The sequence below is a fragment of the Oreochromis niloticus genome, linkage group LG1 (genome assembly GCF_001858045.2).
Source record: "Oreochromis niloticus isolate F11D_XX linkage group LG1, O_niloticus_UMD_NMBU, whole genome shotgun sequence".
Lineage (NCBI taxonomy): Eukaryota > Metazoa > Chordata > Actinopteri > Cichliformes > Cichlidae > Oreochromis > Oreochromis niloticus.
In genome coordinates, this window is record NC_031965.2 from 24,368,014 (window position 1) to 24,389,913 (window position 21,900).

Consider the following 21,900-nt stretch of genomic DNA (forward strand, 5'->3'; position numbering starts at 1 on the left):
CACCCCAAACCAGCAGAAAAACCTGCATCATCAATATGAAACCCTACCGAGCAGGGCCCAGAACCCTTCACAGCATGCTATTGCTGCTTCCTGTCACAATCACCATTTTGTAAAGATTTCATAGGCCTCTCTTCACAATGACAACCAGTGGGCACAAGGACAAAGGCAGCATAGACAGTTGAAGGTAATGGGCATACAGCTGACAGCTTGGGAATGACATCCTGACGTGTCATCCTCGAACATCCGGAGAATTCCCTTCTCCTCCCACGTTCCTGGTCCAGGTCCTCACCTACGGACTCAGGATGGCTAAGGAAATTCCATGGCTCTTCAATTTGTTGTCGGTGGGGCTCCCTGTTCTCTTATTGATGGGTTTCTAGGTCAGCAGGCCTTTGTGGCTTTCAGCAGGCCCCACAAAGACTCCCAGATGGGCCCTCTCAAGATGGGGCCTATTGTAGTTATGTTTCTATGGGAGCCTTACAAATGGAACCTCCAGGAGTCATTAGGCAGTTGAGGCGGGGGGTATGAGGAGGAGGCGAGAGGTGGCAGGGTATAGGAGCAACAGGGGGTGGGGGACAGTCATATCTTTGAGGTAGATCAGTCACTCTGGACAGTCATGGGATGATTTTTTCCCCCATCTTTGTTTTTTTTGGTTATTCTGACTAAGGTTTGATAAAGGGGAATGCCTCTGCTTCATTTGCCTTCAAACATGGGAGCGGGAGAGAAAGAGTCCTGAATCATATCTACTGAAGCTGCAGGGGGAGAAAATATCTAGGTCACAATGTTTCCCCTTGTATGTCTTTGGCCCATAAAGTACTATTATTATTGTTTCTGCTGAGCAGCTGAGTTAAATTTAGGACACACAGCAGGTAAACAAAAGAATACAGTTGTTTAAAAAAGCTTTCAAAAAGTGAATCACTACTATAAACACTACAACAAATAAGGGTTAATTTAGCAGTATTTGCAAGCCTTTTATGTCTCTTAATGTATCTCCAATGGTGGGGTTCAACTCGCGACTGCCATTTGTCTTTGTGCAGTTTATTAATGCTGGACCTGTGGTGTTATGATTTTTCTGACTGATCACCTTAACACCAAAAAATGTACCTTTAAAAAATATTAAAAATATTTGTGTCCTTACAGCTCAGATAAGAAGCTATTCATACAGAAAATACATAGAAAAAACATCTCTATTTCCTCCAAAAGAAGATACTTGTATTTTATATGTAAGTCTTATAAGATCTACATGATTCATGTTATTGTTTACTTATGAAATTCACAATTCCCTCATAACATACACTTGATTTATACGTAATTATTATTGTGTTTTAACAGAGAATAAAAAAGGCCACTTTTATGTAAATTACAGAAGTCTTACGAAACACGCAATACATAAACATTACTACAAGTTACTAAAAAGACCAATGAAACCTTCACTTGATAAAGTTTTTTGTTTACCATATATTACGAAGGAAGATCAACGTATATGTGAGCTATATTAAGCTTAAACTGAGTTATTTATCACCAGGAATACCCATTCAACCAATAAAAATAATTTTGCTTTGATTTGGCAAAAAAACGAGTTATTTTCACATCTCTTTCAGTAGGCTCTGGGACAGTTTAATATTAAAATGTATTGAGTTTAAAGTTTCAAATATCAAATCTACGGCTGTCACATCAGAAATAAAAATAACTCAAGAGAAAATGTTTATTTTATTGCTTTGTGCTAAATCCCAATATTAATCACTTTCTGTAGCATTAGTCTCTTGTCTTTTGCTATTAGATTTTTTGTGTTCTATTGCCATTTTATCATCATTAATTGTTAATGTCTCCGACTGTAGTAGGTGACACTCATAGGGACCATTTTGTCCAGAAAAAAAAAGTCATATGACTTGTGAAACCCTAATTTTTTTTATGTGAGCATGCACATAGCTTGAAGTTAACAACTACTGTTGTGATACCCGTTATCTCTGACTGGGGATTTAGATTTTGTCAAGCCAGCCAACACAAAGAAAACCCAGCTATGTTGAACTTCCTTACTTCATATCTTTTGTTTTTCATCTAAATCTGACTAAACTGAACAAACTGGCATCCAACCAACTCTTACAACTGAGTTTGAGTTGTGAGTTACTTCAGGATTGTCCTTTTTATCGCATATTTAAGTTATATTATTCAAGCCACCTATGCCACTAAGCATCCTAGCGGAAATTCTACCATAATAATAACAGTTAAACATCTTCTAAATCCCCATCCACATTGTGGTCAATTCTCAACATAGTCCATATGTATATAGTCAAAGAGCACCTTTATTCACGTGTCATAAAATGTAGTGAAATTTAACGGTAATGGCTGATTAAAGGAAAGAGACATTTACTAAAACTATAAGAATGAGACCATACATGGCCAAAATAATAAAAGCTTGGAGGCTTAGTTCCTCCTCTTGCAAAAACACAAGAGATGAGAGATCTTCAGACAGCAGCCATACTGGACTGATCCCCCTCTGGATGACAAATCAGGATGGACAGCTCAAGACACTTCAAAGGCAGACAACGACCAGTCTGATAATTTTATGTCTGTGTCTCACAAACAGGCCATCACAGCTAAAGGGGCAGAGTGTAGGAGACGACTGCCTGAAACAAACAAACACACACTCCAAACTCCCCCCATTCCACCCACCCTCACAACAAAACAGACACAGAGACAGCACAGTGTGCACACACACACACCATCTCTCTCTCTCACACACACACACACACACACACACCACTCTTTGAGAGACAAACACAAGAGAATGCACACACACGCATTTCACCTTTACTGTGTCTCTCATTACCAGATGAAACCAACCGTACATTGATTCACAAAATGGAAGGGAAGAACGCATTAGTGTGTAATCACTGACTCCTGCATCGATTGGGGGGATGAATTAAAGGGCAAAGCAATATCATCAGTTGGTATAGGCCTTGGCTACACACAAATTACAGCTTCAAGGGGAAACATGACTATCTTAACCTTACTGTCCACCAGTGCATATAGCCTAGCCTATGATGAATGATAATAATAACAATAATAATACAGTGGAAGACATTTATGTCCCCAGAAAATCCACTTGCTTTGAATGTAATTCTGAAAAGTTCTATAACACATCTGCAGATGAGCATATTAATTAAGGATCACAGTAAAAGTGTGAACACCTGGGATTCTAACTAGAGACCAACGGGTCATCAGTCTATTTGCCATTCTGCTAGACAGCGACATGTTAAAGACAAAGATGGAGAGAACAACCAACAATATAGTCAGCTGTAGCTTGCTGATTTCATTTCTGAAATACATTTAATTTTTGGCTCTACATGAATGAATATATGAATAAGAATAACTTTATTGATCCCAAAGGAATATAGAGGATAAAGTAACTATGCGCCTTGAAATCTCTTCATTGAAAGCGCTGCGGAGAGTTTCTAAAAAGCTAATTATGCAACAGACTGAATTCAAAAAGGCAGAATTTCACATCTTCTATATTCATCACATAAAGTGGAATATTTTAAAACCTTTTTTTCTTTGAATACCTGAAATTATTAGATTATTTATCTCTGTGTTCAGGTAAATTACTACTCGTGCTGCAAAAGTATCATATATCTCTTGGTGTCATTCAGTGTACACAATCGCAATCATGACGAAGACTGCTGACTTGAAAGCTGTCCACATGATGATTACCGACATACTCCACAAGGACCATAAGGCAAAGAAGGTCACTGCTTAAAAGGCTGGCTGTTCTCCAAGTGCTGTATCAAAGCATATTAATGTTAAGTTGACTGGAAAATGTGGCAGGAAAAGATGAACAAGAGACAAGAAAAGGAATGCCATTGAGAAGATTTTCAAGAAAAGTTGATTCAAGTGAGCACTGTAAGTCATGTTTTTCGAATTTTCCAGCGCATTCAATACCATAAGACTGACCCTTCTGGGCGATAAGCTGAAAGTGATGCAGGTGGATGCCTCTCTTGTGTCCTGGATTGTTGAGCACCTGACAGGAAGACTACAATATGTGCATCTTCAATATTGTGTGTCTGAAAAGGTGATCAGCAACACCGGGCACCACATAGGACTGTCCTCTCCCCTTTCCTGTTTACCCTTTACACCACAGACTTCAGCCACTGCACAGAGACCTGCCATCTTCAGTTTTCTGATGACTCTACAATGGTTGAATCCAGCAGTGAGGGTGATGAGACAGAGTACCGCGCTGTGGTGGACTCCTTTGTCACATGGTGTGAGCACCATCATCTGTAGTTCAATGTGACAAAGACCAAAGAATTGATTGTGGACTTTAGGAGGACTGGGAAACCTGTGATCCCTGTTTCAATCCAGGGGTTCAATCTGGACATTGCAGAGGACGATAAAAACCTTGGAGTACACATTGATAATAAGCTGGACTGGGTTAAAAACACCACTGCACTCTACAGGAAGGGCCAGAGTCGTCTCTATTTTCTGAGGCAGCTGAGGTCATTTAACATTCATCGGACAATGCTCAGGATTTTCTATGAGTATGTTGTAGCCAATGCCATCCTCTGTGCTGTTGCATGCTGGGGCAGCATGTTGAGTGTCGCAGATGCCAACACACTCAATAAACTGATCTGCAAAGCCCGTAACGTTGTAGGGATGGAGCTCCCTTAAAGTAGTGTTGGAGAGATGGATGTTGTCCAAGATAAGGACAATGCTGGACAACAGCATTGTGGGAAACACCCACTCCACCCAGTCCATGACGTGCTGGCCAGTCACAGGAGCATGTTCAGTGACAGAATGGCATTACCCAAATGCACCACTGAACGACACCCCTGCCTGTGGCTCCCTGTACGACTCCTCCATGTAATGCACATTACACAGTACAATAGTTACACCCTTTTGAACATCCTCTACAGTGAAAACAACAAAATAACACAGTTTTCAAAGTTTACAGTTTAGAGTAGAATGTCAATCATATATCTTTAATCTCTGTAATATTCTGGATATTTATAATTGAGCTATTTGTATATATTAGAGCTATTTCTTATTCCTTTGCACACATATTGAGGCTTAATATACAGTAAGGTGAAGATGAAAGTTTCCACATAGCTTTATGCAGTCATGTGAAAAACTAAGTACACCCTTACTGCTTCCATAGGAATTAAAAGGGTGCTGCTAATCAAATGAACTTGAATAACTTAACTCACTTAAGTGTCTGTCAGCAAGTGTGACCACTTCTGTAAATAGTACTAAGGAGGAAAGACAGCAGCAAAGATATCAAACAGCTTGGAGTCCACAGTGAGAAACATTACTCTCAACTGGAAAACAGTGGAAGTCCTAGCAAATTCATCCCAAGGCCAGACCAATGCTCAGAGACTCCGCAAAAAAAAAAAGCACGAGCTACATCTCAGAATCCAGAGGCCTTAGTTAGCATGTTAAATGCATGAACACATACCCACAAATCTTAATGAACTGCAGCAACATTGTAAAGAAAAGTAGACCAAACTCATTCACAACAATGTGGAAATGATTATTTTAAGTTACTGCTGCTAAAAGTGGTTCTATAAGCTACTGAATCATGGGGTATATACTTAATTTTTCACATAATTACAGAGTCCTGATAAAACATTATTTTTTTATATGACTGTATCAAGAAATTATTTTGTTGCACAAACAATTTTATGCGAGAAATATAATTTATAAGAAAAGGAATCAAAACAATTTTAGGGCTGCTAAAGCTTCACTTTTGACCCCAAATTTTAGGATTAAACTTCCTGACAGCTGTGGACAGCAGGGATATGTTTAACTGGGTTGGAGTCTGATTGGAGGAAGCATGTGAAGTTTGTATATTTGTTGCATTGTGGCTGGACAGATCCTTGCATCACAACAAACTGCAGTGCATGCAGACATCCACACAAAGCCTCACACACACACGTTCTATTGATTCAATTCAATTCACTCAGCAGACCCTAGCATTTTTGAAGATGTGTGGAGTAAAACACTGGAGCAATAATAATAATAATAGGAAGAAGAAAGACTGTTTTGTGGTTAGAACTATTTGTTACTTCCACCCCTAAATATTTAATTATTTTCTAACACTGATTTCAAGCTTTCATATCGAGCCCATTCAACCTGAATTAACAGGATAGCTAGATAGATCCTTTATTGCCAGAGTAGCAACACATGTCTGCTACCACATATCTCAAAGACCAAACCAATATTTAATCATAATAAAGTTAATACATATATAAATAACAGCCACTAACTAATTAGTAAGTATGCAACACATAGATAACATCATACTGTCATCACTGTACATTAAACAGTCTTATAGCAGCTGGTAAAAAAGGACCTCCTGAGGCACTGACACTTGCTCTTTGGTCCAATTAACAGAAACCATAAACTAATCAATACTTAGAAATTTAAAGTGACATGCTCACCTATGAGAAGCACTGTTCCAACTGCTAATCCACCACCTGTTTGCGGAAACAAAAAACAAAATATCGGTTACATGTTAGTCTCATATTACAGTACACATATATACAATATGTCCAAATCATTGTGAACCCTCCCTTTGTTCAACTGCTGCTAACATCTCTGTCCTTTTGGATCTCCACTAGAGACACTTAGACCTGTCACTATGTCAAATGAACCCATGAACGTGACAGTGAGCACAACAGCAACTCTCTACAAGCTCCAAGTCGTGACGAGATTATGTTTTCACGAGCACTGCCAATCACTGTTCAGTAAAGACGCGTCAAAACATTTGTCTATGTCTGTTCAACCATGAACTGTACTTCAGCTGTGAAAAACTATTTTGATGACCACATTCTCTATGTCAGCTGCTCATCTGACAAAATGTTTGCCAAACGACAAATTAGAACGACAGGTGCAACATACTGACAGACAGGTAAAAACAATTAACAGACAGTACAGTTGCCACAAAGGTTCTGCCATAACTAAGGAGTATTTTGAAGTTGTGGAGAAATATATTTTTCCCACGTTTAGCTGGCAGAGACAACATGAACATGTGAATATAATTGTAGTACTTTTTTTTCAACTGTTAGAAGCTTTCAGGCAACCGTGCTTTTTACACAAATGACTATTTGAATAATAAACCTGCCCTATTTCGTTATGCCAGGAGCTTCATTAACAGTTAGACCTTGATTAAAATGGCAGATATCCTTTTTTTTGCTCCATTTAACCCACACCTAACCCTAAGACTAAAGTGGCCTTAATAGATTTAGTCTGAATTAAGAAAAGCAACAACTCAGCAGTTGCCACACTATCGAATTAGCTTACCACAGTGCAAGACAACTAATAAGAATGTAACTGATTATATAATGTGCATAAAAAGTAATGGGGGAAAATGGAATTATACTGGGAATGAATAGGGAAGTAAAGGTCCTCTAGGTATTTTTTTTATAATCAACATTTATTGTGAAAATTACCTAGATGTTTTAACTGTTTTCTCACAGACAGCTTTTCCATCTAGTACTAATTAGAAAATGCATTATGCGTTTACAATAAAAGCATATTTGTCTTGTCCTGACAATGTCAAACGTCATAATTCGTCCTTGATATAATGGCTTTTCTTCTCATTGCACTGATAATGTGAATACAGTACGTTGCAGTAACGTGAAATCCAGCATGCGAAAGTTAGATTGAGAAATACTGCTAGCCTTTGTAGCTAGCATCCTAATGACAGACTGACCGAGCAGATAGTCGAGTGACGTGACACCGGTGGAGACTAGGAGCTGTCCATTTTGAACCGAAGGTCTAGTACCAGGTATGGATATTAACTTGCTCCTTGTTTTCTTCTGAAAACTCGTACTACTGAACGGTGGACGTTCGGCTGAGGGTTTACCCACACTACTCACGGGGGCTGCCATACTGTTAGTAACATGCTGACGCGTGCTGATGTTTTGGCACGTGTTATCCAATCAAATAGGAGTTTGGTGAGGCTCAACCAATGACTTCCGCTGTTGTTACAGTGCCGCTCCTGGAAGTCGTAAAAGGGAAGTTCAACTGTTATTGTAAGTGCCCGGTGAGAGCTTTGAGTCACACGCTAGAAAGTGAGTACAACTTCACTCATTATATAGTTTAAATGTCTTGTTTTTATATTTTTCTACAAAAACCTAAGCTTATCTGTTTTTGTTATTACCAGGAGTTATTCAGAAGTCACTCAGTCCCTAAAAGTATATCGTGTCTCCTGATTATGACCTCGTCCCCTCTTTACACAAAATCTGAATATTGTGTCTTATAAATACGTTAATGAATGACAATACTTGTATGTTAAGCAGCTTAAACTGAACTGTTTTACCTTTACACTATACAGTGTTAAAATATTTTTAAAAGAGACTATTTAAATTGTTTTGTAATTTAATACACAAATTACTAAACGATAATGCATTACGTTGAAATTCTAAATAATATGAATATTTCCTGAGAATCTACGATAATGTGTCGCGGTATTAAGCCACTCCTCAATATCTACAGGAGATTTATTGTATCTGAAAGTCACGTCCATAAGCAATGGTTAAAAAAAATTACTTAAAAATGATTTCACTGAAAGGGTGGCTGTCAAGAAGACATTCCTAATGAAGGGAAACAGGGATAAAAAGCGGAGGTATTTTAAATTACACAAAGACTGGACTGAAAATCAGTGGCAATAGGTATTGTCAAATGATGAATCCAAATTTTGAATTTTTAGTTCAAATTATCATTATGTATAGAGGTCAAGAGAAGGGTACACCGGTGAGCGTATACAGATATACGGTGAAGGCTCTGTTGTGGTTTGAAGCTGCATACAGCCAGTGCTGTAGGGGATCTTTTCAAGATTGATGGAATTATGAACACAGAAAATACGCAATATCAATCATTTGGTGGGCCAGCCCAGAGCCTGGACCACAACATCACTGAATTAGTGTGGGGTCATCTTGTCAAAGAATGATACAAAAGGCAGTCAACATCCAAAAAAGAGCTTTTAAGAAGATGTAAAACTATTTCTGGAGACTAATGAAAGAAAGCTTGTCTAACAGAATTCAGTCTGTGTTGAAGAATACAGGTGGTCATACCAAATGTTGACTTTCAAACTCTTTTTTGGGGGGCTTATATATTGTATTCTATATATATCTATATATTGTATGTTTGAGCATATTTGCTCAAACTGTACCTATTTACCATTTTCCCATTAAATTACAGAGAAATAAGGGGTGACTAAAGACTTGCACAGTTATCTATTGCGCTGTAAAAAGTACATCACAATATTTGTAGTAGTGATTTGTTGTTTTTCTATTCTGTTTCGCATTAAAGGGTGGCCATCTTAATGTAAGAATTTTCAAAGTATTCAGGCCTGGCCCAATTAATGTTTTAATTTTATGGACTTCAAAAGAAGAAAAGGTTGTGTGCTAAAAAGCAAAAGAACAACTAGCAACAAATCAATCAACAACAAGTGCTTCAGAGAGCAACTTGGGGTTAGCATCTCGCCCAAGGATATTTGGCATGCAGACTGTAGCAGACTGGGATCAAACCACAAACCTGGTTAGTAAGTGCTCTGGCACCTGAGCTACAGCCAACCCATAGACAACAACCTTTTCAAGGGAGGCCTTGCTTTTTTCAGCAAGTGGTGTCAAATAGATAGATGGATTATAAAAGTATAGCTCCACAAACCCAGTGTTAAACTGGCCTTTGTGCAATCAAGACCAGACAACAACTGGAAAATATTTGCAGATTATAGAAGAGGCCCCAGGGAGCAAGTGAAAAACTACATCAAGCAATAGCATGAAAAATGTTTTTCTTAGTTTCCCAACCCTAAAAGAATATCCAGTAACTGAGATAAATGTGATATAACATAATAGTACACATGCCCCTGTCCCAACGTGTAATCTGTTTCTCATGTCAAATGTATTTATGACTGTGGCCATTGAAGGTGAAGACAAATAATGGAATGGGAGACATTTGTGTTAGCCTTTATGTGGAATTGCTGGCATTATCAAAAATGTTATTATTACTGTTATTCTTCCAAAAACCCTTGCACCTAATTAGTTTATTTTTAACGTTATTCAACATGCTCAAATAGCTGTTTACATCTCTGTTGCCAGTAGGATGAATTTACAATAATTAAGTATATTTTGACTGCTTTAGTGTGATCAGAAGTCAGTTTTTAGGGTAGATTTACACTTTTATGTAGAGTATAATGCACTTGGGTTTTTGACAGATACATAAATAATAACATAAATAGCAAATAAATTGCAGTAAGTTCCTTTGATTTCAAGGTACTCATATTCTGCATGCTTGTTCATTGTCACACTACCATGGTAAATTTGAATGGGATTGAATAATATCAGGAGCATTTGTGCTTTTCCAGAGAATTCAAAATGTGAATTTGCTGTGTTCATGACAAAAACTATTTCGTAAATAGTAAACTCCTACTGTTTTGTTAGGAAAAGCTAGTGTTAGGAAAAGTTGACTGGTGAGTGGATGGTGTGATCCTTAAGACATCTGGAAAAAGGTTTGTGTGGCAGAGAGAGGCCAGAGGCAGCATAAGATCGCAGGATGCTGTGATGCTCCAGAGGAAACAATTGCCCAACTGCTCACTTTACAAATGCTCTCAGCAGACAGTCCTGCTGTTTTGACAGCACTGTGAGATTTATGTGTGCTGACAGGGGACCAAGGGAATATATCATGACTGACAACGCTGGGCATTGTGGTAAGCCTATATGAGGCAAATAAGATGCGCTGACTGGCCTGGGTCTCAAAAGGAGGAGAACCTGCTTCAGCAGTGCAACTTGCAGGATGTATGGGTGCGTCTCTTTCCCTACGTCCTCTGTACATTTCCTTTCATCTCCTTTTTAATTCTCTTAAATCTCAGTTTAAGCCTTTGGCTCTGTTGCACTCTTCAGTGTATGATAGTGTACACAAAGCAGTCTAACTACAGAAAAAAATGGCACATATTTCCCCCCTTTCAAAGTGTGATCTAGTGTTTTTCTGTGGTGTTTTTCTCATTTTAATCTGTATCTGATTGAGCAATATAATGGCAGCAGTCATAACATGTCAGACCTTTCCTGGTTTGAGTGTTTGGATTTCTTTAGTCTAATTCTGCCATCAGCATTGAACTGCAAGAAGCGGCTCAGTTTTTGTGTTGGGAGGATGCAAGATTATCATCAACATGCACATATTTGTTTTGTTAACACTGAAAGAAAAGCATTATTCTAAAGGAACAAGTGCAATCAGTATAGGACAGGTCTTGTACACAACTAATTTTGTCTAAGGATTTGCCTTTTTCCATGTATTCACCATCCCATATTTTGAATAGCTTTATTTTGGTTTCCTGGGATTTTTTTCTACAGATGTAGTTTTAAAATACAGTGAGTCATATTTAGCTGACCTATACAAAAGGGACGTAGAAAGTATGGAAACTTGAGTCATGAAAGGAAATCTCATTTTTAAAAGTTGTAGGTTTGCTTTACGGTTGAGGTTCCTGTCAGTAGTTAGTGTTAAAATATAAAAGGCCGTTTCATTAGCTGGGCAGTGCATAACCCAAACGGCTTTGTGAATGTGATACAACACCAGATAAAATCTGTCAGCACAAGGCCAGCACAACACAATCACTTGTGCTCTGTACAATAAGGCTTAGTGACTTTTTTTTTTTTTCCATTCAATATAATTGGCTAGGGACTCTGTCAACCTACACTTCCTTTCAATTCATAGCAGTTGTATTCATATCACTTTGCTATTATTTGCTCTGGTTGACCCATTGATTGCAGGTTTAAATCCTCGGCCCCAAATAGTAACCTCGCTCAGCTGTGTCACGGCTGTATTGCCGTTAGCAACAATGAAAAGAGCAATATGGAGATCAGTCCCTTCAATTAAGCTTCTGATAGAAGGCAGACCTAGGAGAGATGGGGACCAGACATGGTACTCAGTGACTGGGACTTTTACATCTGTCACTCCCCATCAAACCAGGTGTCTGTGTTTAAATCAGCAGGATTATCTGTGATTGCACTGATAGTTGAAACAGACCCCCTGTGTTGCCAAGCCTCCTCCTTTTTATAGCTCACATTAAGATCAAGTCAAGCTCTGCGCAACAGGACTTATGCCCCACCCTCCCCTGCCTTCTGCTGTCCAGAGGAAGACATCAGAGGTAGGATCCATCCCGTCTCTGCTCTGCCTGCTTCTCCAGACTCCCTTCCATCTGGGATCCTTAGGGAGAAGAAGAATATCTGACAAGGGGCTCGTAAGCCTCTTAGCCCCCCTGTTGCCCAGTTCTCTCTCAGCCCATGTTTTCCTAATTTAGTTGTGTAAGAAGTCCACCGCAAGGCCCTTGTGTGCTGTTTGGATTGAAATTCCCTTTGTGGCTCTAATAGACTGGCCATGTATATCAATTAACACTATTCAGCCATGGCAGGGTCAAATCTCTTGAGACTAGTAGCCGTAATTCCTTTCTGAATATTTCCTTATGGCTTCAATAATATGAGTTTAATTAGGTGTCAGTTGTGATAAGCTTTTATTGGCTTTTGGCTGTTTTTCTCTGGGGTTTTTTGTTTACTGTTCATATATTGGCAGACTCTAATTGAAACAAATCTGCAGTGGAATAATTTCACTGATTATCTTCATTTTTGAGGCGTTTTCCCCCTATGTTTTTTTTTTCCAAGCAAATACATAATGTTGGTAGTTCAGTGTCTTAATTACAACCTTTACGAAACATCTTATGTTGATCCATTAGTAAGCTGATGGTACTGAAGCAGCATTACTTTGCTGAAATTAAAGAGAAAACATTGGAAGCACTTTTTTTTTTTTGATTGGCTTTCATTTCTTTCTCCTTGTTGTCATTGCAATATTCAGGAACCCTTTTTTTTATGTATGCATTCTCAAATTTTGGACTAATGTTTTTGACAGAGGTTTAAATGTCCTGATAGGCTTTTCCACTGCTGCAGCACTTTATGCTCATATTTGGTATTGCAGAATTCACCCCCGCCTAATTCATCTACTTATGATTTCTGCTCTGAATGAGCAGGGCTTCTTCAGGAGTAAGATCACAGAGTTAAACACACAATGAAATGTTTCCATCAAAAGCTATTCATTTGGGCTCCCCCTCTCTTGTCACTGTAGCACTGTTCTGTGACAACAGGAGGCCAATGGCCACAGATGGTTCTGCAGCGAGGGCCGCACTAGCTTTTTTTTTTCCCATGAACATGTTTGGCATGTAATCCTGGATTAACAGTGAGACTTTTTGTGAATTTACAGCTGTAATACAGCATTCATTTAATGTTGATATCCCCCTAATAACCATGCACTGGTTATTAGAAGACCGAGATAGTGTGGGTTATCTGACTCTTTGCCTGGGGGATTTAAAGCTAATAGAGATCACATCAGAGGTCTCTGTGGATGTCCACCTTGTTCTGAATCCCAGTGGAGTCTCTGCAGCTAACATATACACTTGCCATGAAACACATAAGTAATGCTATTGTCTGTGCACATTCACACACCAACACACCACATGCACACGCACAGACACACACTATCAATGACAGAGGGTGCCTCAGAAAACCAGCCGGCTGCATATGGACTCTCTTGATATCAGTCACTGGCCGTGTGATCTTGTTATGCAAAGTCCCTTAATCCCTACCTATGATGAATGCATGCTGGAATGGAGGGGGGTGATGAAACAGAGATATGAGGGCAGCTGTACGGGAGGCTGTCCACTGTGCTTTGAGAATAAGTGCTAACAAAGATTCCTGATCCCTGGTCTAGCAGAGGGAAGAGCACATGTGAGATCATGTCTGAGACCGCAATACAGTAACAGAATGGCAGAGATGCTGGTGGAGTAAGCTGAGAGCTAGACGAATATAGATGAACATGTTGCTTTCGTGCAGACCTGAGGTTCACATTAACCTTTAGACCATTTGCTTCCCAACAGAGGAATTATAGGGCCAGAGGTGTTATTGTACCAGCTGGGGGAGGACTGAGTTTATAGTTCCTGTGGAACAGAACAAGACCGGAGCAAGCTGCAAGTGGAAGGGGGCACTTCATCTGGGCCCTGTCCTGACCGTATATATGTCTCCCTTCACCTGCTCAAGCTTTGTCATTTGAAGTAGTAGTGAAAAGCAGAGGGTTGCCAGTGGTGATCGGGGAAAGAAACAGAGTAGCAGCACAGAGGGAGGTGAAAGGATGGAGTTGCTCTTTTTTGGATCAGAAAGGTTGGTGAATAGACCAGAGACAAACCATGCTAGGGATGAAAGAATAGAGGGTATAATAGGTGATGTATAGTTGGAATGAATGAGAGAGCATTGTGTGTGTCTGTGAGAGTGGAGAGTGGAGAGGAGTGGAGGAGGGTAATGGGATTAGGGGTAACACCTTTGGCAGGGCTGGGAGAGCCACCTGACACCCGGTCTGTTGAGAACCTGGGGAGAAAGGGAATGGAGGTGGTGGGGGCAAGGGAGAAATTGGGGGTCTAATCCTTGTCCATCTTTGGGAAGTCATTCCCAGAGCTCTGAGGATTTGGGGCTTTGGTTTCCGCTCTGCTTGCTTTGGTTAATAATACCCTGGGAGGGAGAGAAGACATGGAGAGAGAAAGAGGGAAAGAGACAGGAGGAAAAGAAGAGATGGAGATGAAGATTTCTTTACCCTGTGGTGGACTGGCAAGACAGCAGCGTGAGCTAAAAGAAAATGTTTGAGGTGCAGGCTAACATCAAAACCAAGCTATATCTATTGTTCTTAAGTTTGCATTTGTGTTTACGCAGGGGTGTGTGTGTGTGTGTGTGTGTGTGTGTGTGTGTGCTTGCATATGCACTTTGTACAACAGTGTGTAAATACTGCCTCTCTTTTCTCCAACCACCCCACAGGTTGCAGCTTGAGTAAAAGTCAATAACCTAAGTGTGCCTGGGATGTTTGCTTAGAAGACACATGGGTGCTCATTGTGTGTGTTCATGTGACAGTGTTTGCAGGGCAGTTGTTTGGGTGCTTTTGGTGTCTTTTTGTTTCTATGGTGCTGACAGAAGTTGATAACTACTCTAATGACTGTGGTGGTGATGGAGGCAGCACAGTGTCAGGGACTAGCTGCCGACAGTGCAGAGCTGCTTGGCTGGATGTGTCACAGCTTCTGTGTTTGTCCATCACCTGAGCACAAGGTGTTGATTGGTCCATCCTATGCAGGATCAAAGTTCAGGGCAGTTTTCTGGTGTGAACTGGCCGCTCAGCCTCTGTGAATGAAACACCACAGAATGTGCCATCTTAGCAGTAGGCCAACTGTGACAACCTTGTCCACACCTTTAAGCATTAACCCTAAAACAGCTTTTGTTTTTAGAAATCCCGTAAAGAACATAAGCCTACCATAAATGGATCAAGCATGTACTTCGATGGCATTATAATCCATGGCTGCTTTCTTCTGTAGGTGGAGATGTTCCGCCGTGTGCTGGGGAAGACCTTTGGTTTTGTGGGCTACACAATCCAGTATGGCTGCATTGCACACTGTGCTTTTGAATACATTGGAGAGTTAGTCGTGGTTCGTATTAAAGGATTACAGATTTAATGAATTTTTTTTTATTATTCTTACAAGAAATAATTAAGAAAGAATTTTTTTTGGCTTTTATTCAGTGTTCTGGTCCATCCATGGAGCCCACCATTGTCAACGAGGATATTGTCTTCTCTGAACGGATGAGTCGGCATCTTTGCAAAATACAAAAGTAGGTTGCACTTAGTTTATGCAGTCGGGAAAAAAAAGATGACAGCAAGCATTTTAGAATATTTATAGCACACATTTTAACATTTCAGTGTGCATTTGTGATTCACTGCATGATTTGTGACCATTTCTTTGCTTTTTTCCCCCTAAAAATAAAGTACAACGATGCTAATATCCTACTAGTCATTGGTGTCTTAGATGATATGGGATTTTTTGCATTTTCTTATTAAATAATTGTGTTTATGGTTTCCTTTCAGGGGTGATATAGTCATTGCAAAAAGTCCATTTGACCCAAATATGAACATTTGTAAAAGGGTAATTGGATTGGAGGGTGACAAGGTCTGCACAAGTTCCCCATCAGATTTGTTCAAGACTCACACATATGTAAGTATCTTTTCATCACGATCATCACCATTACGCCCACATTTTCTGAAGATGTCATGCTTCTTAGCTGCTTTTTTTATACATATTGCAATTACCTGATTTACCAAGTAAGGTTTGCAGTTTTACTTCAAACAACCACAACTCAGTGACTATCTTTGAAAGGAAAAAAAAGGTTAAAAAGATACAGTGCAAATAGAAAGCGATTGAAGAAGGTGTTTACGGCAAAACACTTGATAGTTTGTTTCACCCTAAAAATGACAAGCAGAATCTCTATACATAATGCAAAACTGTCCCTCGCTTATTCTTTGTGTGTGTACCACAGTCTATAGGCTATCATCCTGTTGTTTACATTTTAGACCGCACACATCCATTTTGTGTCATTGGTCAAAATATCAGTTTTGACAACACCTATATTTCCTCAGAACAGTGATAAAACCAGAGAGTGAACAGGGGTTCTGCTGCTGAAACCACTGTCATTGCTTTTCTATTACTACTCTCCCCAACACCCACAGCTCAGGCCTGCAATCTCTCTGAAGCCTGTTAGAGTTAGTGCCAGCCGAATGGACAGACTGATGGGCGGGAGGCTGTGTGTGTGTGTGTGTGTGTGTGTGTGTGTGTGTGTGTGTGAACCAAAGATTTTTATCTTGCATGGTTTTTAAATCTGTTGTGTATTTAAAAGACTTAAGACACAAGGTCTGTAAGCAGCATTCATTGGATGAAAAAGGAAATGTATAGATTTTCTCTTTTACAAACAGCATCTATATATATATACAGAAGATTGAACTTTGAACTTAAAAGAGATGGTGTCACTCTGTTGTGATTTGTGTTACCAGAATGTAACAACACACATCTCAGTTTTGAGTCTCTTTTTGAAAAGTCTGCCACTAGGTGGAGAACTATTATATTATATGACTTAGATTCACTTTACATGCCCTTTAACCTTAATTCACTCATTTAAGTCCATTCAGAGGTTTAGTATCTCAGTTGGATGGATTATATATCAGGTTACTAAGAACATCTGAATCACAACTTGCCAACTAGTGATCCAATTATCGTCATCATTGACGATCGGTAACAGATATAATGTGTATGTGAGGGTTTCAGAAACCAGGATATCTCTTTGTGTAAGCAGGTTTTGCAACACTACAGTTACTAGTTAGTTTCATTGTTTGTTTTGCTTTTTGCTTTGTTTTTTCATTTTTAAGTAGAGCATTTATTTAAAAGGGCAGTGTCTCTTTGTAACATCTTTAATAGATTAAATCAAAGTCATTATAATTAATTACAGTTTGCACAAGTATGTGTGTTTGGTCTTTTCCCCCACCAGCAGATGCATAGATCTGTTTGTGTGATTATTACAATAGTGTGAGGCATTATGGGTGGACCTGTAACGATGAATTTTGGAAGGGAGTGTTACACCCTGTCAACACCTCATTTTCTGTTCTGACAGACAGGCAGGTCCTCTCCACCCTCAGCTATCCAACAGCACACTAATTGTCCTGTCACCTTTTAGGAATAATTTCTGTGTCAGAGCTATTGTGTCAAAACAATGACACTTGATCCCTAATATTATACCAGAGATGGAGAGACAAGAAATAAGAGCGATGAAATGACGCTATGCTTTCTGTTCTTTGCAGTAAAGATAGACAGAGCAATATGATGAAAGATGAACTCAGTATTCCTGTATTAAGCTATAACATAATTCCCCACCCCAATCATGTTAACATAATGAGCGCTTTAATGGTGTGGCTGTTAAACAACACACCTCCACAGCGAATACAGCTCCAGTTTCAGCTCTTCTCGACATGTCTCTGACAGCTACACAATGCCTGGCGTCAACCCAACCTGCAACCACAGGATGGGTGCAGTCTTTGCCATCCATCACACCAGAGTCGCAGGCGGAGCTGATCAAAGTGACTCCGCCTCTAAATGCAACAGCTCTGGTTTTGAGCCTAACGGGATTTTTGAAAATACGTGTGGTTAGAAATGACATTTGTTGATAACGGCTCCTCTGTCAAAATCAAACATGTTGGTGCTATTATGTGGTAAAATGACAAATTACTGGCTTATGTCAACACCCTGTGGACAGAGAAACATCTTAATTACAACCTTGATGTGTACCCAAAAAGAAATAGAGCGTTGCTCATAGTCTTCTCTTTACCTGTGCCTGAAACTGCAGTTTTCTTTGAAAAACACTCTTTGAAATGTGCATTGTTTGGTTTGTGACCATCTTGCATCCATCTAATTTTAATTAAGAGGTTTTCTCTTGACCTGCTAAATTTTTTTGTTTTGTTTTGGATTATTCACACACCTACAAAGTGATATGAATAAGCATTCATCCTCATGCTGGTCACAGTGCAGCAGGTTCAAGTTTCAGACCTCTTCCCTTTTTTTACTTGGTGAAATACTGCCTAGTGGATCTTTAAAGTTAGACTTTGCTCAGGTTTTGGTTTATCTACAAGGTGATTTAAGTGATTCAGAAACACTGAAACAAAGTGCTGTTATCAGTCAGATGTTGCTGGTCTGAATCAGTGTTTTTCATTAAGCCTTTAAATAGAAATTATGCCATCAGGAGTTTCTGCTTTTCAATGATTTACTACACACAAATTCTTAGGAGGTACTGACTAGGTAACCTTTAAGATAAGCACAGTAGAGATAATATTTTGAACAAAGATGAGGATGTGGAGAAACAGGGGGGTTCTGGTTTGGCAGATGACAAACGGTTGTGTTTCTTTTTTCCTGTGCTTGGGAGCCAGCATATGTTACCATGTTAATGAGGTGTAATGGTGAGAATCCAGCATGCTGACATATGGTTCTCAGATGACTCCTTTAATGATATTCATTTGTGTCGTCGTTATTCAGTGAGTTGTTTACCTCGTGTTAGGTCAACGTGTCACTGGCTTGTGATTATGTCACATCATCTGTCTCAATTATCAAATATGAAATGAAATGCAGCATCCCACAGTAGTACTCAAGACTCTAATCAGAGAGCCGGGTGATAAGGAATACAGAGGGAAAGATGTGACGTCACCTTAGTGCGGATAATATTCTGTCTTTATTCACGTTATTCTCTTCCTCCAGAGGACTTTTGCCGTTAAAAAGTTAGGCAACACAAAAATAGACTCGCGGATTGTGATGCCCATTATGACAATATAATGTGTTGTTGATCCTGTCTGCACATATAGGGGGGACAGCGCACTTAATTAGGGACTTGACAAGCCCACTCTCCTAAAGTGATGAGATTAATCATAATTGGTGTCACTGTGAATTAGAGACCGCTCGGATGACCGCCCCACTGGCAGGTCGGACTGCGGTGGAGACCCTTGGACACTGCTGCTAGCCGCAGCTTAGCTCTCCCTCATTCTCTCTCTTCCTCTTTTGCTCCCTTTCTTTTTGCTGCCCAGCTATCTCAGGCCTCTCTCTGGCTTTGCCCTCCTTGGGTAAAAGGGGCTCAGATCTCAGCCAACAGCCTAATGACCCTGTTTGAAGTTCTTCTAAATCCCTTCTCGCCCGACCCTGCCCGTTACCCATGACCCCTCTCCTAAGACGGTGCGAGGTTAAAGAGGGACAAGCAGGTTAACGTTAAGATAGGCTAAGGAGGGAGGGTTGTCTGGGATATGGGGAGGGGTTCTCGCTAAATGAGATCAAATCACTTGTGTCTCTTAAAGTTGAGTAATGGTGCAATTTAAGACTCTTCTATTTCATTCTGTTTTTGTGGACTAGAATTCTTTACATTATAAACTTTTTTTTGCCTTCTTCCAATGTGTGCCAATGTTCCAGGTTCCAAAAGGCCATGTGTGGCTAGAAGGGGATAACCTTAGGAATTCTACTGACTCAAGGAACTATGGCCCAATTCCCTATGCCCTCATCCGAGGGCGTGTTTGCTTAAAGGTAATGGGGGAGGTCTACTCTACATTGTCATATATGTATATTTAAAAAAGCATAACAAATGTGTGGGGGGGGTTTTGTGGAGTTTCTTCCTATAAGAGTTTTAGGGACTGACATCATGGCCAACCTATATATATGTCTGTGTTTCTAGTCTTTTATTGTTTTTAATTATTATTATTATCAAACAATGTCTGTTTTAAGCACAATTTAATGCCATGAGTCAGTTCAAAGTTCAAAGTAAGTGCATCTGACTGACCAAAGCCTAGCCAACATATTGTTTAGCTTTCCATTCTGCTATGTTGTCGTGTCACTGGATGTCATATCAACCACGACCCTGTAAACGGGTCAGCCAACCTTCTGTCCATCTGATTGGACAGCAGCACTCCACTGGAGGCCCTACTATGACAGCTGATGAAATCACAGGATTTGCTATGATGTCAATGGTGTCATTAAAATTCATATTAGCAAATGTGTCACACCGTGTGATAAAGTGTGCAATATGGTTAGAAGCACCTTTATTCTGTATTTATACCAGTCTCCTCTCTCTTTTAATCCATTCTTTCTTTGTCGCCCTCTGTCCCATACAGCTCTGGCCACCACATAGTTTTGGGACCCTGAGTGAAAGTCCAACAGAACGGATCATTAAAACTCAGAGCGACTCGGACTCAGATTGACTCGTCGACTTTGTTTATATTTGTACTTGTACTTGACTTTTTCATTTTTGAATAAAAGTGATAATTCTTTTAAAAAGTTAATCGTGCCCATTTGATTAATATCAAAATTCAAGATTTGATTAAGATGCAGCAGTGAGTGACGCTGTGGAACTGCTAATGGCAGAGCTGGCAGGGGCAAATATGCATAAGATTTAAATCGGGGATTGTGTCGACTTAATAATAGCAGCTATGTCAATGTATTAAAAGCCTAATCATACCAAAGAGTTCAAACACTATTCAGGAATCATAAGTTGCGATTGAGTGAGTTCAGTTGCTTTATTTAAGTGGTGCTGAAATGCACCAAAACTGTGCATTTAATTTTTGTTGACTATTTGTAAATCTTGAAAAAGTGATATCTGTCTGAACTAAAAAGAAGTATTTCAGCATTATGTGTCACATTTCCTTTAAAATCTGTTATTTATTTCATGTTTACCCTTCCTTGGTATTACGCTACAACAAAAACTCTCTGAATGTTTAATATTTCATCACGCTGCCAAGGCAATTGAAAAAATGTTAGCACTTCCCATTTAACCATACAATATTAATACGCACTTAGTAAGGGGCTCTGTGTGTATGCGCATGTGTTCATGAGTGCATTTAAAAATATCGAGTCTCAGTATGTTTACATGTACTGGTTATAATTGCTACTGCAGATTTCTACTTGGAAAAACTTAATTTCTTTGTCATATACTGTATAGATTTTAGGTTTTTAAGAACTGCATGTGTCTTAGAAAGAAATAAAAATGGGTGCAATCATTGCCAGTCATGGGTGCAAAATGGGTACATCATTAGCTATATGTCCTTGTTTTGTAAAATAAATCTTTTGTAAGTAATAGAATAGAATAGAATAATCCTTTAATTGTCCCACAAGGGGAAATTTGGGTGTAATAGCAGCAAGAAAGACACATATACAAACAAACAGTACACAAGACACAGAACAGAAACATACACAATTTTTACATATTTACATCAAGGACAATGTGGTTTTCACCTCTGAACAGCAGGTAAATATTCAAACAATCACAAAGAAAAAATCCAATCCTAAGAGCTGTGGGTGAAGAATATTCACAGAATAGAATGGATCTAATGGCAAAACCAAGCTAGTTGTGATATATTTTTCATCAGGGTGTTAACTCACTTAAAGCATTGTGCTGCTGCAGAAGTCTTTTCATCCTGCTTAGGCCTTTCTGGACACAGGGACATAGCCGTACAGTGGCATACTGAGCCCTGGATGCTCAGCTGGTC

General features: G+C 39.5%; 2 protein-coding genes across 3 annotated transcripts in view; one reads left to right on the top strand and one right to left on the bottom strand.

Moving 5' to 3' along the window:
• Positions 1 to 7,970, bottom strand: part of elp4 (elongator acetyltransferase complex subunit 4) — a 54,337-nt gene extending 46,367 nt beyond the window's left edge. Inside the window, exons 1-2 of one of the 2 annotated variants that reach the window (XM_003442311.5) lie at positions 7,706 to 7,950; positions 6,432 to 6,467 (exon numbers count right to left, since the gene is read on the bottom strand). In XM_003442311.5, the coding sequence (XP_003442359.1) occupies positions 6,432 to 6,467; positions 7,706 to 7,883 (214 nt within the window). In that variant the 5' untranslated portion in view covers positions 7,884 to 7,950. Of the gene's footprint in view, positions 1 to 6,431; positions 6,468 to 7,705 lie in introns of both variants that reach the window. The other variant, XM_025906793.1, reaches the window with a different exon arrangement.
• On the top strand, positions 7,953 to 21,309 carry immp1l (inner mitochondrial membrane peptidase subunit 1). Its single transcript, XM_003442229.5, has 6 exons — positions 7,953 to 8,066; positions 15,386 to 15,496; positions 15,589 to 15,677; positions 15,931 to 16,057; positions 19,835 to 19,945; positions 20,530 to 21,309. The coding sequence occupies exons 2-6, from the start codon at positions 15,392 to 15,394 to the stop codon at positions 20,614 to 20,616; spliced, it is 519 nt and encodes a 172-aa protein (XP_003442277.1). The 5' UTR covers positions 7,953 to 8,066; positions 15,386 to 15,391; the 3' UTR covers positions 20,617 to 21,309.
• Positions 21,310 to 21,900: the final 591 nt, after the last annotated feature.

Bases quoted from the DNA above. Each gene is read 5' to 3' on its own strand.
- immp1l (XM_003442229.5), top strand. From the start codon at position 15,392: ATGTTCCGCCGTGTGCTGGGGAAGACCTTTGGTTTTGTGGGCTACACA. The intron at 15,497-15,588 runs GTTCGTATTAAA...GCTTTTATTCAG, and splicing joins ACATTGGAGAGTTAGTCGTG to TGTTCTGGTCCATCCATGGA. The intron at 16,058-19,834 runs GTAAGTATCTTT...CCAATGTTCCAG, and splicing joins TGTTCAAGACTCACACATAT to GTTCCAAAAGGCCATGTGTG.